The 16,601-nt window shown below is 41.6% G+C and overlaps 1 protein-coding gene across 3 annotated transcripts in view; it reads right to left on the bottom strand.

Moving 5' to 3' along the window:
• TET1 (tet methylcytosine dioxygenase 1) overlaps positions 1 to 16,601 on the bottom strand; it is a 75,500-nt gene that overhangs the window by 29,638 nt on the left and 29,261 nt on the right. For all 3 annotated transcript variants that reach the window (XM_033065572.2, XM_033065573.2, XM_033065571.2), the window contains 3 exons: positions 11,242 to 13,771; positions 10,394 to 10,484; positions 9,685 to 9,778 (listed from right to left, as the gene is read on the bottom strand). In XM_033065572.2, the coding sequence (XP_032921463.1) occupies positions 9,685 to 9,778; positions 10,394 to 10,484; positions 11,242 to 13,771 (2,715 nt within the window). The remainder of the gene's footprint in view (positions 1 to 9,684; positions 9,779 to 10,393; positions 10,485 to 11,241; positions 13,772 to 16,601) is intronic.

The following is a 16,601-nucleotide window of genomic DNA, read 5'->3' on the forward strand; positions in this document are numbered from 1 at the left end:
ATGATTTCTGTGATGCTGTTAACAACAGCGATAAAGTAAATAATTTAATACTTCAGTTTAGTTAATTTTGGTCCCTAACGCATTTAAAAGGCATGAGAAAGTAATCATTTGTTAAGTGGGGGGAACTTAAAAGCTAGGTTTTTAGAATGAGAAAATAAAAACCGTTCTCCTGCAATTGCTTTTCCACACAAGCTAACCATGACTGACTGACTCACACTGAAAAAAATAACATAATCAACAAAACAGACTTCTAACAAGTTCGTGAAGTATTACGTAACATTTAAATGCAACAAGTAATTAGTACAAGCCTCAAATTGCCCCAAGGAAGGTTTAGATTGGATTTTGGGAACAATTTCTTCACAGAAGGGACTGTCAAGCCTTGGCACAGGCTGCCCAGAGCAGTGGGTGAGTCCCCATCCCTGGAGGAACCGAAAAGACACACAGATGTGGTGTTTAGGGATGTGGTTTAGTGGTGGACTTCGCAGTGCTGGGTTAATGATGGGACTCAATGATCCTAGAGGGTTTTTCCAGCCTAAATTCTGTGATGCTATGGAAAGTTTGGAAGTATGTAGGGCCAGATCACCCCTGAGCTCATTTCAGCAAGCACTCAATGTCATCAGTGTTAAGTATCCATCAAAGCTCCCACATTAACAATGAATAATCTGTTTAAGCTGCAACACAGAACTTCAGGAAAAACCAAAACCTAACAAACTTCTCCACAAAACTCAGCTGATACCCATTGGCTCCACTCTGCACTCAGTAACAGGGCACCAAGAGACAGACTGCCTCACCTATGTGCAAACACGACCATGGCTGGGACAAAAGGAAGCACTGACATGGGACACAGCACTTCCACAGAGCTTCCTTGGAGGACTCACATACTGGATACACAGTAGCAGTAGTATCATCCTTGTAGCTTGCTAATTTGTGCAGGATGCTCAGTATTTTGACCATTTTTAATCCCAGTTTTCTCCACCCCTGTGGTGCTGTAGTTGTGCATCCACCACTACCACATTCTGCATTCCTACAGCTCTCCAGGTGTTCTTGTTGATGTGTGCATCCAAAGAAAGGCAGCAATTTCAGTAATTTTATCAGCTAGCCCAGATAGTCTCCAACAGCAGAAACTGAAAATATGAGCAAGCCTTCAAGGTGAGCCACGGCCAATTCTGCCACAAACACAATCAACAGCTATTATGGCAACACACCACAGCTACACCTGTTTCCACAGCCACAAAGGTCTAGGCTTACCCAATTTTCTTAACATAAAGCATGACCCAAAAACTACAGCATATTTATTGAAGAGAATTTGCCCAAGCAATTTAGGAACAAGTTATGGGATAAACAAGAGAAATTAAGACTTTTCACATCTTTGCATAAAAGGATAGTGAAGAGACAGGGATTCTAAGATTTGAAGAGTACAAGAACAAGATCAGAGGAGCACTGTCCTGTCCAGCCTTATCCTGACCCTGAGCATGACCAAGAGCAGTTGCCCATGGATGAGCAGCAAAAAAGGCACTGGGATGTGGAGATGGATCTCAGGGAAGCCTCCTGAAGCACCTTCCAGCCACCCAGCAGCAGCTCAGGGGATGTGCTCTCTCCCAGCTTTTAAAGGAGTTGCCTTTTCTCATTCATTTTTAAATCTATGCAGCAATCTACCACCCACTACATGACCAGGAAAGTTTAATTACAGATTAGGTAAAAGAAATAGCCCTTGCCTTTTCTTCCTGCAGAGCTCACTCCCTGGCAGTGCCCTCTAGTTTTGATCCAGGATGAGACTGGGTAAGGCACTGCTGTTCAGCTCTCCATGCCACTGGAGACCTGAGAGAGCCCTGCTTTCTCCCCCACTTCCCTCCCTGCCAGCCTGGCCAGTCTGCACCTGCCTTTTACAGTTCTGCTGTGCTTTCTGGAGATGGGGGACCAGACCCAGCGAGCCTGAGGGGCAGCACACTGTCTCACAGAGGCAGAATTATGTTCCATGATTTCTTTGTTCCTCCCCAGTAATTCTCACCAGTTTGTATGCTGTTTCCATCACAGCTGAACAGGCTGATGTCTGATGTCTAACCCTTATCTTGAACCCAGTGTCCATCACTGCATATGAAACCACAATCCTGCTTTTTGTGGGACTTTATCAAGTAAGTTTTAGCTATTATTTTTAATGGCCATTTGTTCTGATTGCAAGTCCTTCCCACTCCTCATGATGCCTGTCCCTCCTCTTCATTATCCTTAACAACTTTTTATCATCAGCACATTGGCTCCTGTCTCCCACTTTTTTCCAAACAATTTCTGAATGATTTGCAATGAACAGTATCAGTAAAGTTACACTATCAATAAAACCTGCTTCAGCTGTCCAAATGCTCGAGTTCTACTTCCTTGGCAGGAGCTCTTGAACAAGGAATAAGTACACTGTGAATAAAAATGTCCCGAGACATAAGCCAGCCTATCTAAATTAGCACGTACACGACTTAGGAAAGTAGCTAAGAGTCAGCCTGCAGAGGCTCAGCGCACCAGATGCTGAATTACCACATGGATGAGAAATTACTTTCCAATTACCATCACCAGAAGAGCTGTGTTAACTTCAACATGATAGAAACCAGACACTGTTAGCAAAGAACACAAAATTTTAACTGCGTTAAATATACTCCTGTAAATTACTGGATAAACCTCCCTCAAACAACAGAGCCAACAAAAAGGTCTTTTTTAGGTTTTTTTCACCTTCATGTGGCTCCACTGCAGTATTCCCTCAGCCCATTCTGAATTTCTTCAGTAAAATAAACTATGTCTTCTTCACAGGGTACCAGTAATTGATTTGAAAGTGAGAACATGCTTAACTGTTCCCTATAATTTCCTGAAATAGGAAACTCATTTACAACACTGTGGCTCCAACTTTTCTTATCTGTAGATTTTGCCTGTGTACAGAGTCTGTGCATGGAGATCCCTCAACACAGGACAAGACTCTGCTAAGTTACAATTCCTGAATAATCCACAGTGCAAGGTGCTGTCCAAACCTGCTGCTGTCCTGGCAGGTGGTGCTGTGACTGACAGCAGGACAAATGGACTAGCTTGTTACAAAAGTGAGCCTGCCCTCCTTTTTCCTAACAGTCTCTTAAATACACACTGAATCACATTAAAACTTTTCTTACTGGAAAATGTTACATCCTTTTATTCTCAGCATGTCTAAGAGATGTTAAAATGGAAATAAGTTCCACTTTGCTAAATTCTCTTCTCAGTGCTAGCAAACTACATCAAAGGAGTTAGCTCTGAACAGCTGCTGTCACTCCAGTGCTGTAAAGCTCCTTAGCCATTTCTGCAGGAGCATCACTGAAGTGCAACATCTGCAATTATCTGCAAACACTTGTTTTGCAGCTGCTCCTGGCACTGGTGCTGCAGTGGTTACAGATGAGCAAATGGCAGCATATCCAGGGCAAGTGATTATTCTGCAATCACACCACCAGCACTGCAGAAGTGAGGACAAAATCAGCTCCCTGTGCCCTTCCCCTCCCCACTTCCTCAAGCTTCCCCTTCTGCCAGACTGCAGCCATGGAAATCTGCACTTGGTTTGGGAAGGATGTTTGTTCAGAGGCCACATTGTTTAAAATAAATTAGTGATAATACCAAAATTCTTGCTCATTAATAACACTTAACCTTTGTTTACCTTAACATAGCTTTTCTCCTTCATTTTTACTTTATTACTTTTACTAGAACAGCTTTACTTTGGATGATGTTACCAACATTTCTGTCCAAAATAAACTCCTAAAATTCTGTATTTAGGCAACAGTGATAATAGTGCCTGCACAGCTACACACACTATCATGATGTGGTACAACACTATGGCAAGCGATGCTCTAGTAAAATACTATGGAAAAAAGTAAACAAAACCCTCACCAACCGCTCCCTCTATCTGCTCAAAATAATTTCCTTGAAGACTTCTATGGAGAACATCACTTAACCATAAAGACAGTTCAATAAATGAAATAAAAGCACAAAGTACAGTAGGCTGCTGAAAGCAGAATGGAGCTGCACATCCTACTTACACCTGTGTCTAGGAGACAGTCAGTCCAGCAGAATTTAAAGTCTTTTTGAAATCTATTTTAAAAATTCCCCACTCATGTTCCAAATTACTTGACAGCTTCACTATCTCTACCAAACAGGGCTGCAGCAGAACTCCTGGCACCTGAATTGCCAAGCAGAACAGAAAACAACTATCACAGAGCCATTTTCCTTTAATGGATTACACATCTCTTCTAATACTAACAGTAACAGAGTCAAAGCAGGAGTAACTTCTCCATTTTCTCACTTTGTCAATTCCCACTTTCAACGACTTTCTCAACTCAAACCAAACTAGCAGATTGAAAAAAAAAAAAAGTCTCTGCATCTATAGAACAGTTTATTGCTATTAAGGCTCTCTTAGCACTTGACAAAATGTAGTTTCTGGCATTTAGTTGCAAATTCCTACCAGTTCAGTGATCTAAAAAAATCTTGATTATAACAGTGAGCTAGGCATTGCTCTAAAAACATTATTTTTAGTGGCTAATATCAGGTTTGTGTTTGTACAGGACTGTAATGAGGATTTTTATCCGATTTTATTCCACCCCTATTTTTTATTATTTATACAGCCTATTAATAAACAGCCAACAAAGAAAATAAAGACCTGTCAAGCTATAAATAAACTCACAAAAACCAAACAAGTAAAAGAGTCTATGAAACAACTTCCAAAAGGCATAAAAGCACCACAATACTGTATTTTCAAAGAAATTAGGGCTAGTACCAGGATAAAAGAATCTAAAAGGACAGCAGATCATCCAACTGTTAATAAAGTCCCAAAATCCAAAACCAATCAAACAAACAATAAAAAACCCCCAACAAACAAACAAAAAAACCCCACCAAACCAAAACAAAAAAAAACCAGGAAAAAAAGCATTCAGAGAAGATAAGGCTCAGATGTCCACAAACAAGAAGTTTGGAACAATTCCCATGTCAGAAAAGCTTCACAGGGGACACCCAAGAATTTTTTTCTGAAGTTAAAACCCTGACAGAAGTGGTTAGAGGACTATTGTAAAAAACAAACACACAAAACCCAAATCCCCACTCCCTGTCCCCCAAAAAGCAGGGCTTTGCCAAGTTCAGACGATACCCACAAAAGACACTGAAAGATGAAACAACTGCAGTATTAAATGTGATGTGCATGTCTTGATTTTTAATACATTATTACCAGAGGGCCCGAAGATTCCCAAGAGGAGCCTGCTCTGTAAAAAGTCCCTGAAGAAATCAGCTGATGCCATGGTCTCCTCAGCCTGGTGTCTGTGTAGGCAAGGCAGGGGTCACCCAGGAAAGCTGATCCACAGGGAGAGCTCAAACTTCTCAAATCATGGCTCAGTGTTTCTGTGGGTCTGGTTTTGGATGGAGACGGACTCTGAGTTGGGCATTACCATGCAGGAATGAGAATCTGGCATGATGATTGAAAGCACTGTGGAAATGCTAAATCACTGCTCTGCAACAGTGAAAAAACAAGAACAACTGCAAGGAATTACTGGGAATGGAGCACCGGGCTGAGATCATTACTGCCAACATTTTAACTTCCAGCATAAGGGAACAGGAAGGAAAGGGAGAAGATGACATTTATGAAAGGCAAGTGAACACAAAAACACTCCAGCTCAGGGAAGCACAAAGCTGTGAATTACTGCAAACCAAGTGAGTCTTCTGGGAGGCAACTGCCCTGCTCTTCCACCTTTGTGCTATTGATCAGCCACAGAGACACAACATTGGCAAGAAGAACCTTGGGCCTGACCTGGAGGTTCTGTCATTTCTATTCCCTCATCTTCTTTGTTTCCCAGAGCTGGAGCCTTAAAAATTGTACTGCAACTCCATATGGAGGTGAAAGATAGCAATGATATTTTAGGTGATCCAAGTCAACATCCACTGAAACCAGGAAAAGGAACCCACAGGAAATGGATTTAAACCAAAACCAGCAAGACCAAAATCTCAGCCCACTCTGAGGTCAGCACTGATGTGCCTTTGGCTTCAGTGCTGCAGGATGATGCCTACAGTGAGCTACTCATGAACCACTGACAAATTCATCAACCCTTTCACACAAATTGAGGTAATTGTAATTTACCACCACCCAGAGCAGGAGAAAACCAAACCACAAAACATCTGTTAGCAGCTGAAGCTCAAAGCAAACAGTGGGACCAGTGAGTCCCATCACCACTGCCTGGTTCTAGGGATGCACAGTAAAGTGAAACCTTTCATTACACCAACGAGCTTCTGACAGTGACAAGCCAGGCATTTCATATTTCACAGCTTTCTTCTCTTTAACATACTACAAAACAGTATGGTGACTTGGACAAAGCAAAAGAAACCCAAGCAGAAAAGAATACAGTAAATTCACGAATACAAGCCGCACTGAGTATAAGCCGCATCTCTGGGTGTTGGCAAATATTTCGTTCTTTGTCCATAAATAAGCCGCACCTGAGTATAAGCAGCTCTGTAGTTCGCAGTGAGGACCCGCATGCAACAAAGTTGCCAAATACTAACAGAACCACGGCATGGCGGAGTTTACTGGCTCAACTAAGGCTGTGCAGGTTCGGCCCGCTAGGAGCTGCTGACGGGGCCAGGTGGCCCAGCTCGGTGGTGCCGCTCAGGGCTGGCCGCCGCCTCTGGGTTCGCTCGCCCCGGCCCCGCTCCCGCCGCGGCGCTGGCCGGGCACGGAACACCCCCTGCTCCTGCCACGGCGGCGGAGGGCGGGGGCAGAGCCCCTCCCCTCCTCCCCGAGCTGCAGCAATGGCGGCGCGGGCCCCCCCCCCCACTCCTCGAGCCGCGGCAAAGGCGGTGCGGGGTCCCCTGTCTCTCCCGGGCTCCAGCCGAGGGAAGAAGAGAGCTCTCCTGCCTCTCTCCCCGCCCCCCATGCTGCCTGCAGGGAGCCAGGGCAACAGAGTAACACTTTGTAACAATCCCGAAATGCCAGCTTTTACTGGCAGGTGCTTGGCTCTGCGCCCTGGTTGGCCCGTGTGGGGTTGTAAATGTCAGAAAATTATTCACATATTAGCCGCCCCCGACTATTAGCTGCACTTCTGGGTTTCCACCAAAATTTTTGTCAAATTGCTGCGGTTTGTATTCATGAAATTACTGTACATTTATCCCAGCAAGTGTCCCAGAATGGTAAGCTATTTTCTGTCAGCATACCTGTCACCTACACAGATATCCACACACTGGGAATCTGTGGCAAAACTCTTAATTGTGTTTTGACAAATGAGTAAGACAACACAATTTGACGGGGATAAGAAAAAAACCCCAGAGATCAAGCAATGTTGTTGCTGCCTCATACTGTGAAAATCACAAGTTCATCTCCCCACTTTATGTGGGTGTCAGTCTGATACCTACAAATAGAACAGGCACAAAGTTTCCAACCCTGGGCAGTATTTACTGAAAATATTTAACTAATAGTTACATTCTTGTTTATATCCAGAGAGGCAAAGTATCACCCTAAAATATAATAAATTTAAAAAAAAAAAAGCTTATTGTTGAAAGAGTGAAAGAAATAATTCTGTAAGTTTATGGCAACCTGAAATCTAAGAAAGGGGTCTGTCCCAGAAGATGTTTAACACAGCTGGTGTACCTTGGGAGTCACTTAAGAGAAAATACCTTAGGAGACCACCAGTATTATGGAATGCAGTCACTAACGGAAGAATGTATGGACACAGGTATTTCAGAAAGCCTCCTTTAATTTAAAAATGTTTCTAACAGACCAAAAAGAGAAAATCTAGTGGAAATAGGGAGAGAATTAATTGGGAAAAAATAGTTCAATGTGATCAACAGATAAGTTCTGTTCTTCTATCCTGTTTGCTTCAGCAAAGCTCCATCCCAGTGCTGTCAGTAGCAAGTCCCTGAGGAACCCTAAGGGCAAGAGCATGTCCATCTGCAAAGCAGAAATGAGTCTGGTCCAAAGGACACTGGAAATGAGTGAGTGCAAGTCCCTGTGCAGCCACAGAGCTCATGGCTGCAAGTATCAAAGGGCACAGCAAACCTTTTCCAGACACTTTCAAACAAATCTCACCACCCAGTTTCTTTGGTTATAGTCAAAACCCAAATATGCCCCATAAAAGGATTAAAAGTAGCACTGCCCATGAAAAATTAATGCAACACATTAACAACATCAATGCAAAACGTGGATTTTACACAGGATGAGATGTCAGGGATTCCCTTCCCTCTTTTGCACTGAACAGGCACACAGCAACAGCAGACTTGGAAAAACATTCTTCCTCTTTAGGTATGAAGTCACACCAAAGAAAGTCACTGCTCCCTAGAACTTCAGTTGGAAGAACGTTAAAACTGCATTTTACATACAGAAAGGTAAGAATCTAAGTGGAGAGCAGGTCCTTAACGCAGCCTCTCCATAGGCACCCCAGGGCTTTCTGACAGTCCCACTGCACACTCCTGTGGGACACCTCCAGCCATGCCAGACCATAAGTCCTGCCATTTCTGCCTTACTCAAAACACAGTATGCTGATACTGGAAACAGAAAAATCAAGGTTCACCGTTAGTTTGAAATACCTTCTTCCTTTTACCCGCTTGCAACTGTTTCTGCAGTAAAATTTTGAGCTCCTGTCCTCTGTTAAAATTGTTTTACTTAGCTGAAACACTGAGAAAAATTCCATTTCCATTCTTTTTGGGTCAGTTGTTTATGAAATTAGTTTTGAATGTTTTTTCTTGAATACTGGATTTGTTATTAAGTATTATCTAAAGCACAAGCACATATGTGATTCCCTTCTGAAAAACAGTTTATGTATTGACCATAAAAACCACATTTTGACTGTTCAAGCACAAGCAGTAAATGTTTAACATGCAAATTCACTCACATACAATATGCAATAACCTTATTTTTGGCAGGTGGTTACAAATACTACCCACCAACTGTACAATTACCCTTAACAGTTTTTTCAATCAAGTCTGAAATTCTTAAATACAGCAATACATTTTTTGTTTGTTTTAACAACCAAGTTCTTTTATTATTTTCCAAAACTCAGTTTACAAGACTTCCAGTCTACTTTTTACCTCCCTCAGTGGTTTCAAGCAAAGATTAAGGACAATCAAATTCTTTCCAAGCTCTCTCCTGGAGCTTGTATCTGTTACCTCATTTCCTGGCTCTTATGAAGTGAGACAAGACTTTGGTGAAAAGTATCATCATAACATTTACATTTTCAGATACTGACTTCACTTCCTCAAAAATAGTACTGAACTCCTTGGCATATGAGACTGAAAATCCTCCATCACTCTCTTTTCTTCAAGTGGTCATGCAATTGAGAAGGGTTTTTAATAACGTTCCCAGATAGCTTTCCAACTCCCCCAAGAAACCATCTCTTCTTTTCTCTCTTTCACAATTCCCAATGACATGTTTCACAACATACTCCAAACTTGCAGACACTGTCAGGATATTTCTCTGCTGGCTCTGTTAAGCCTCTCCCTTTCACACTCACTCAAAACCACACTACGTAACATACAGCACCACACCTTAAATTTAAGCGAAAATGATAACAAAAAATTGTTTTCCTTAGCTTCATCATTCAGGCAGACTTTCCAATCAATTAAAAATCAGATATTCATTAAAGATCAGATCTGATTCAAGGTCAAGGACTGCACATCATTTGAAGCCACACAAAACAACTTTACTGATTTAATACAAAAACTTACCCACTTGGCAATTGGACACCCCTGAGAGCTTTTTCCTTCCTTTCCTGTATAAACCACTACCTCTATTCTTACAGCACTTCCTTTTGCTCCATACCTGCATTGAGAAAAGTTCATGAGTAAAACAAATTACTGTAGACCATTTTGAAAGAGGAAACATTTTCAATAGAAGATTAATGAATTTATTTTTACTGAGCACATAAGAAAAAGTATTTATAAAGCAAAAAAAAACCCCATTTAATTTAAATCCCACTTGCAAGAGTGGTTTTTGACATGTCTCTTCGGATAAACTGTCACTAACAAAACGTTATCTGGGTAAGGAAATCTTATCTGCATATAAATCCTAGTGCAATTAGACACTAGTATCACCTTTTTCTTTCCAGTTTGCCACAGCTTCTTCACAGGTAGGACACCAGAAACCCTCATTTTGCCAGCTGCTGATCTCTGCCATTCCTATTGACTTCAAGGGCACCTCAGAACACACTGCACTTCAGCCTGAGGTTATAAGGGCTCAGAAAAGACAAACGAGTTTGGACCTGAAGTGCTCTGCTCACCTCATGCACATCTGAACAAAAAAACTCTTTACAAATGAATTCTGACAAAAGTTCAGCAAAACAAAGCTAAACACAGCACTCTATTTCTCAGAGCTCTATCTCTTCCCTTTTCAGACAGTAAAAAGTACAATGAACATTAAAAGCTGAATTTTCCTCACCTGTTCTCCATAATTTCTCTCACAGCAGCAACACTTGGTCCTGTCCCGAGGTGTGTGTAATAGGGGCCTTCATCTTTTTCTATAATTTGCTCTGTAAGCAGGTAAAGGAAACTATGTTGGCACATCCAAAACTTATATAGTTATTATAACTTACATTACATAACTTACATTACAGAAATGCCTTCCAAATTCAATTAGAACACGAAGTTTGACCCTGAAATATCATGAATAAAGAATATGACAGGCTTTTTTCTTCAGACACTTTCAAATTACTTTATGCTTATTTCCTCTGATGATTCTCCTAGCATTTTTTGATGTTATAAAGTAAAACCTTAATTATAGCAATATTTTGCATTCTTTAAAACTTTCCTAAGAGGAGCTGGCATGTATTGACTAAGTAAAATTCCCAATATCCTTTTTGGTAGGAACATTATTAATTCATTTGAGACAAATTTACTGAGAGTTAATTTCTATTCTACAAAACAGAAAACATAACCCAGGCCTCTTAACAAGCACTCTGTTGGTTCAGAACATGAAAGCCAAGGTGAAACCATCTGCCTGCAGATGATTTGTTGTGAGGCTCTGACCTCCCTTTCCTCCAGGTTTAAATTGAAGTGGAGCATTTAATCCTGCCAGCTACAGTACAAGAAATTCTCAATTCTGTGCTTTGCAGGCCCAAAGAACACCAAGCAAAAGTTACAAAGAGGAGAAAATCTCCTCCTGTCTTCTAACGGTGAAACACTGATTCTTGTGCAACAGTTGTCACATACACTTCCTCACGTTAAAGGAAGTAACATGAGCACACCTCCATTTGAAATGTACAGGCAAAAGTTAGCAAAAGCACTTACCAACACAGTCACAAGTTGGCAATTCAGACTGTCCTTTTTTGGTAGGTGTGTCTATTAAATTTTTTGTAGGGGTATCAAGAAACTTCATAGGTGATTCAAGGAAACTGCTGAGTGTGTTTTTTGCTGGGGAACACCCTGAGTCGCCTGTGCTCTGGGCGTTGTCAGTACCCAAACTGGTTGATGTCAGAGCGGTCACCTCACCCACACACTCCACATTCCTGAGAGCTTCAGCAGAACCTGGTACCCGGGCCCCAGCACAGGGACCAGGCAGCACCTGGGACTTCGGGTCTACCTGTTGTTTGGGCTGCTGCACAAAGGCTCTGTTTTCACTACACGTTTCGTTAGCTCTCAGGTTAGACTGGTTAAAAGTTGGCGGCAAAGGATGTGCCTGACTGACATTTGCTGTTTGCTGTACCTGAGAATTACATTTTTCTGTAAACATCTGTAGGTTTTCAGTTGGCCTTTTCAACAAGGATGCTGTTTTCAGCTGCGAACCAGCCAGAGGATTACGGGAGGACAGGTCGCTGTGTTGGTTATGTGCAGTAATTTCATTTTTCAGTGGATCAGTGCCTAGTGGGTCACTGGAGCCTGCAGTTTTCATTTGCTCATTCACCACTTCACAGTCAAACAACCTGTCTTTTTTTTTCTCCTGTGGTGCCTCAGGTAAACACCTGTGGAATTTTATCTGTGCTTGTGGGAGAAATAATCTGGTTTTTTCTTGTGATGCTAAAGTATTTTGACTGAGCACTCTCTGTACTTTGGTTCTGGGAGATTTCTTTTCAGACTGAGCTGCCCTGGAGTCCCGTGGCATGGTTTGACCAAGCTTGTGCAGTTTTGATGATATCCAAATGTCCTGCAATTCACCATGCTGGCATGACAACAGCTCTAGCTGGTTTTGATTATTTTGTTGATAGCGTGCTTCTTGAGTCTTCTTTTTGTGTCTTCGTTTCCATGGCACACCATTTCCTTTCTTATTTGTTGCCTGCTTTTGCTTTAACAGTAAGGAATTATAATTACGCCTAAATAATACAGATTCTTTTTTCTGCAACACATCTTGGTTATATTTTGGCTGCCTCTCGTGTGATATTAGATTAAGCAGTGATGCCTCTATATCATTCTTGTGCTCTGCATTTGTCTGGTTTGATTCAATCAGTGCTGCTAGTTGAGTTAGTTGTGCAGCTACATCCTCTTCGTCCTGGCTGTGAATTCCTCCTTCTTTAATCAAAGAACTGCCTCCGAATTTCAAATCATTGCACACTGGCTTTTGCTCTAACTGGCCAGGAGCTTCCAAGTTGTTCCTTATTTGCTGGACATCACATGAAGCATTGCAATACCCTGAGAGGGTGACTGGCTCACGAGCACAACTTTTGCTGGGATCACATCCTGAACACAATGCTGCATTAGATGTTAAGTCAGATGAAGTTTTGGTATCTGTTGAGGAGAACTGCAATTGCTGCATCTCCCCAGCTGGACTGGCAAGTTTATCACACAATTCAGACACTGAACTTTGGCCATTGTATAACACTGCCTTATTAGGGAGCTGCTTCTGGGAGTGAGTGCAGTGAGCCAAGAGCTGCTGCTCATTCTGTAAGTAAGTGTCTTTGACTTCTTGTAATGCAGAGGATGTAAAGGATGATGAGATATCCCTCTGAAAACCATGGAGTGAGTTGTAAGTTGTCTCTCCTGTAAATTCAGTACTTTCAGTTTCAGCTGGTGAAGTTGTCTCTAAAGGAACTTCAGACAACTGTGTCAAAGCTTCAATAGCTACAACCTGCTCCAGAGTTAAATTTCTAGTTTTAATAAGGGACAAGAAAGCAGGCTGGAGTGCAGAATTCTCAGGCTGTGTCTCCACATTTGGTACTCTGAAGCCATCCTTCCCTGCCTGCAGCTCCTCCTCAGGCAGCAGAGGACAACACAAGCTTTCCTGCTCATCCAAGCTGGAACCTGTCTGCAAAACTGACTTATCAGAATACTCAGAGATGCTGCAGGTGCAGTTTTCCTCTTTCATTAAAACATTCCCTTGGTTTTCTGGGTGAACACAGCCAGTGCCACTCGTCTGAGTGCTTATTACATTATTTAGATTGCTACCCTTTGGCCATTGCACATGGGAGTTGTTTGTCAAATCTGTCCTTTCCTCTGCAGACACATCTTTCAGTGAAGGAACTGCTTCTGGTGGTGAATAATGCAGGGTTTTGATGCCATTTTTGATGGCATGCACCAAGGATTTTTTTGGCTCAGTGAAGGGACTGGGAGAGGCTGCTCTTTCACTGTGATCAGTATGTTTCAAGTGTCCGGTGCCCGTCACAGCTCCGTGGATGTCACCGTTGACGTGGACACCAAAGGATGGCTTCTCGTTGTGTGCCCACTTCTCTGCTTCTAAGCCAGTCATTCTCTCTTTCTCCTTAGACTGCACATTTTCAATGGCTACTGCTTGGTTTGTCTTCACCCTGTATTTTTCACCATGACCACATATACTGCATTCCATGAGTTCTGGTCTGCAGCCATTTACTGCTTTGTTTTCTAAATTTGCCTATAAAACAATAATAAAAAACCCTTGTTGTAACAGCTGTTCAAAGCACAACAAAAGTAAGAAGTTTCATATTTACAGCAATTAATCCTTACTTTGAAAGATATGAGGAATATCCTAATTAGGCACAGACAATGGAAAAGAAACAAAACAGGAAGTTACAAAATAATCTGAAGGCTAAAGACCCTATCCATATTTAGAGCTATTTTCCCCCACTGTTGAGGGACAGAGGAAGAAATTGGGTAAATGTGATGGTAGGAGACTAATGAAATTAATAGTCAGATAAAGCATATTAACATTTAGAATTATATGGAAGGATTCAATTTTGAATTAATTTGCATAAGCAGATTAAAAAAAAGGTAAAAAACTTATGCTAAAAACAAGACTGAAATCCAAAGGATTGTACCACAAAGTTCAGCAGCAAATTGGCATAATTACAGTAATTTCACGACCATAAGGCACACTGGATTATAAGGCGCACTTCCAGGTGTCAGTAAATTTCTGAACTTTTGCCAATATATAAGGCGCACCGGACTGGTAAGGTGCACTTTTTTTTTTTTCCCAGTGAGGATCTGCCCCCAGCTCCCCCTGCGCAGTTGCTGGCCGAGGCCCCGCCTGTACCCGGCAGCCATGGGCCCCGGGCCCGCCTGTACCTGGGAGGAGCGGCACCATGGCCCCGCCTCCACCTGGCAGCCCCGGCCCTGCTGGCTCCCTTCACAGCTCGCGGCTCACACTTCCGGGTTGGCAAATTTCCGAACTTTGTCCATATATAAGGCGCACCAGACTATAAGGTGCACTTCCAGGTTCAGGCCAAAATTTTAGTCAAAAGGGTGCGCCTTATAGTCATGAAATTACTGTACATTCATTTGGTTAGACCAATGAACTAGCTTAACCAACACACCACTTGGTTGGACACTAGCTGATCTTGAAAACCAGCCATTCTTTCTTCAAGTCCTTAAATAATTACACACCCTAAGCAGAAATTAATAGACAGCCAATTTACATCAGCTCACTTGCAAGTTACTCTTTAAACAGTTTAGCTTCTGTATTTAGATGGAAATTTCCAGGTTTTTCAACAGTCTCTCATGTAAACTATTCAAAACTCTGTTTTAGTAAATGCTACATTTTAGTGTTTTTTTAAATATGTTCTTCATCTTCATTGATCTTATATAGTTCATATGGTTGAAGCAATGTCAAAATCTAGACAGTCAGAATATTGTGTTCTGGAAAGAATATATATATGGGCCTTAAGATAGTATTATGGAAATGAAGTAAGGAGTTATGCAAACCAAAAATAAAACTAATTAAGGCAGAAACTTATGCAGCAACAATAATTAAGGCAGGATTCAAACTTTTCTTACGCTATTCAAATTTGATCTATATTAAATTTCCTTTGAAAAAATATTTTTAAATCACAGTAGATAGTGCTGTTCTTTTATCTGATTGCAACATTTAAGAGTTCTTCAATCCCCTGTAACCTTAAGCTGTATTTAAAAGAAAACCAGGAGTATTTTTCCAATCAGGGATCATCACCACGAGGGGCTAATTAACCCTACGTGGGCCCAGTACCTCAGAAAAATCCCACCCAGAATGAACCATTCAGTTAACTCAGAGATGGTTCTGTGCTCATACCAATAAAGGACATGGACCTCTGACAAAGCTCAGGAAAGTAAATGCAAAATAGATTAATGATTAATTATAACCACTGAGATGGAATTGCCACAAACCCCCAGGCAAAACAAGGCAGCTCCATCTGGAGCTCAGCGGTCACCTTGCCACAAAACACAAACCCAGCAATCCACAGCATATCCTAAATGTTCTGAGAGGCACCATAACCTCTCATGGAAATGTCATGTAAACATGTCCAGCACCTGTGCAGCTAAGTCAAGCCTCCAGATATTATACACAAAGATTTCTTAGCTAATGTCTTCTCACTACACACAGATCCTGACTAACGGTCAGTGAGCTGGAGCTCCTCTGGATCCTGGTGATTTTCAGGGAATGATTCCCAGACCCAGGTGGTCACTGAGAACTTTCTAAATGATCCACCAAAGCTCAGCAGGCTCCACCATTCTACTCCTAGCAGGAGTAAATGCATAAATGCATCACACAGATATCTGTAACTGTACCAGAAAATATTGTAAGGGTCCACCACAAAAGAGTAAAATCCCACAATTCTGTATAACTGCACAACAGCTGAATTTCCATTACCTTAACTTCAGAAAGTAGAATTGTTGGTTTTTTTCTTAGGCAAAAATAGTTCTAATATCTCTACCAAATCAAAATATTCCAAACCATGTAAAATTTTTATTAAAAATTATTTAATCAGACAGTTAGGAGGCTGAAGACAAAAAAAAAAAATCAAAGAGATGAAAACTGATTCCCCATCAATCGCACATTTTTAGCACAGCACCACATTCTGTACTCCATTGATCATTATAGAGATTGTTCACTACATTAAGAAAACTAGTAACTTAAACCTGGTAATTTGGGAGCAATAAGAGGCAGAGGGAAGGAAGAAGCTTCATCCACAATTAGAGATGAGAAGATCTGACACAGAATTCACTGACAGTACTCAGTACAAAAGAGTCATCACAGTTCCTCCGAACTAGACTGCTCCTCAATAAAACACTTTATCTGCTCAAAAAGCATTGCTATGCTCAAAAATACTAAGGATACTCCCCAGTCTGCTAGGACTGCACAGGTACAGTGCTGTGTCCCTACACAACTCCAGTGACCCCAGCAACATAGGTGGAATTGCTTAAAAAAATATTCCTCATAATTCATATTTTCCACTAACATTACTAAAAGCTGCCCACATGCAATGAGAAAG

The sequence above is a fragment of the Catharus ustulatus genome, chromosome 8, assembly GCF_009819885.2.
Source record: "Catharus ustulatus isolate bCatUst1 chromosome 8, bCatUst1.pri.v2, whole genome shotgun sequence".
Classification (NCBI taxonomy): Eukaryota; Metazoa; Chordata; class Aves; order Passeriformes; family Turdidae; genus Catharus; species Catharus ustulatus.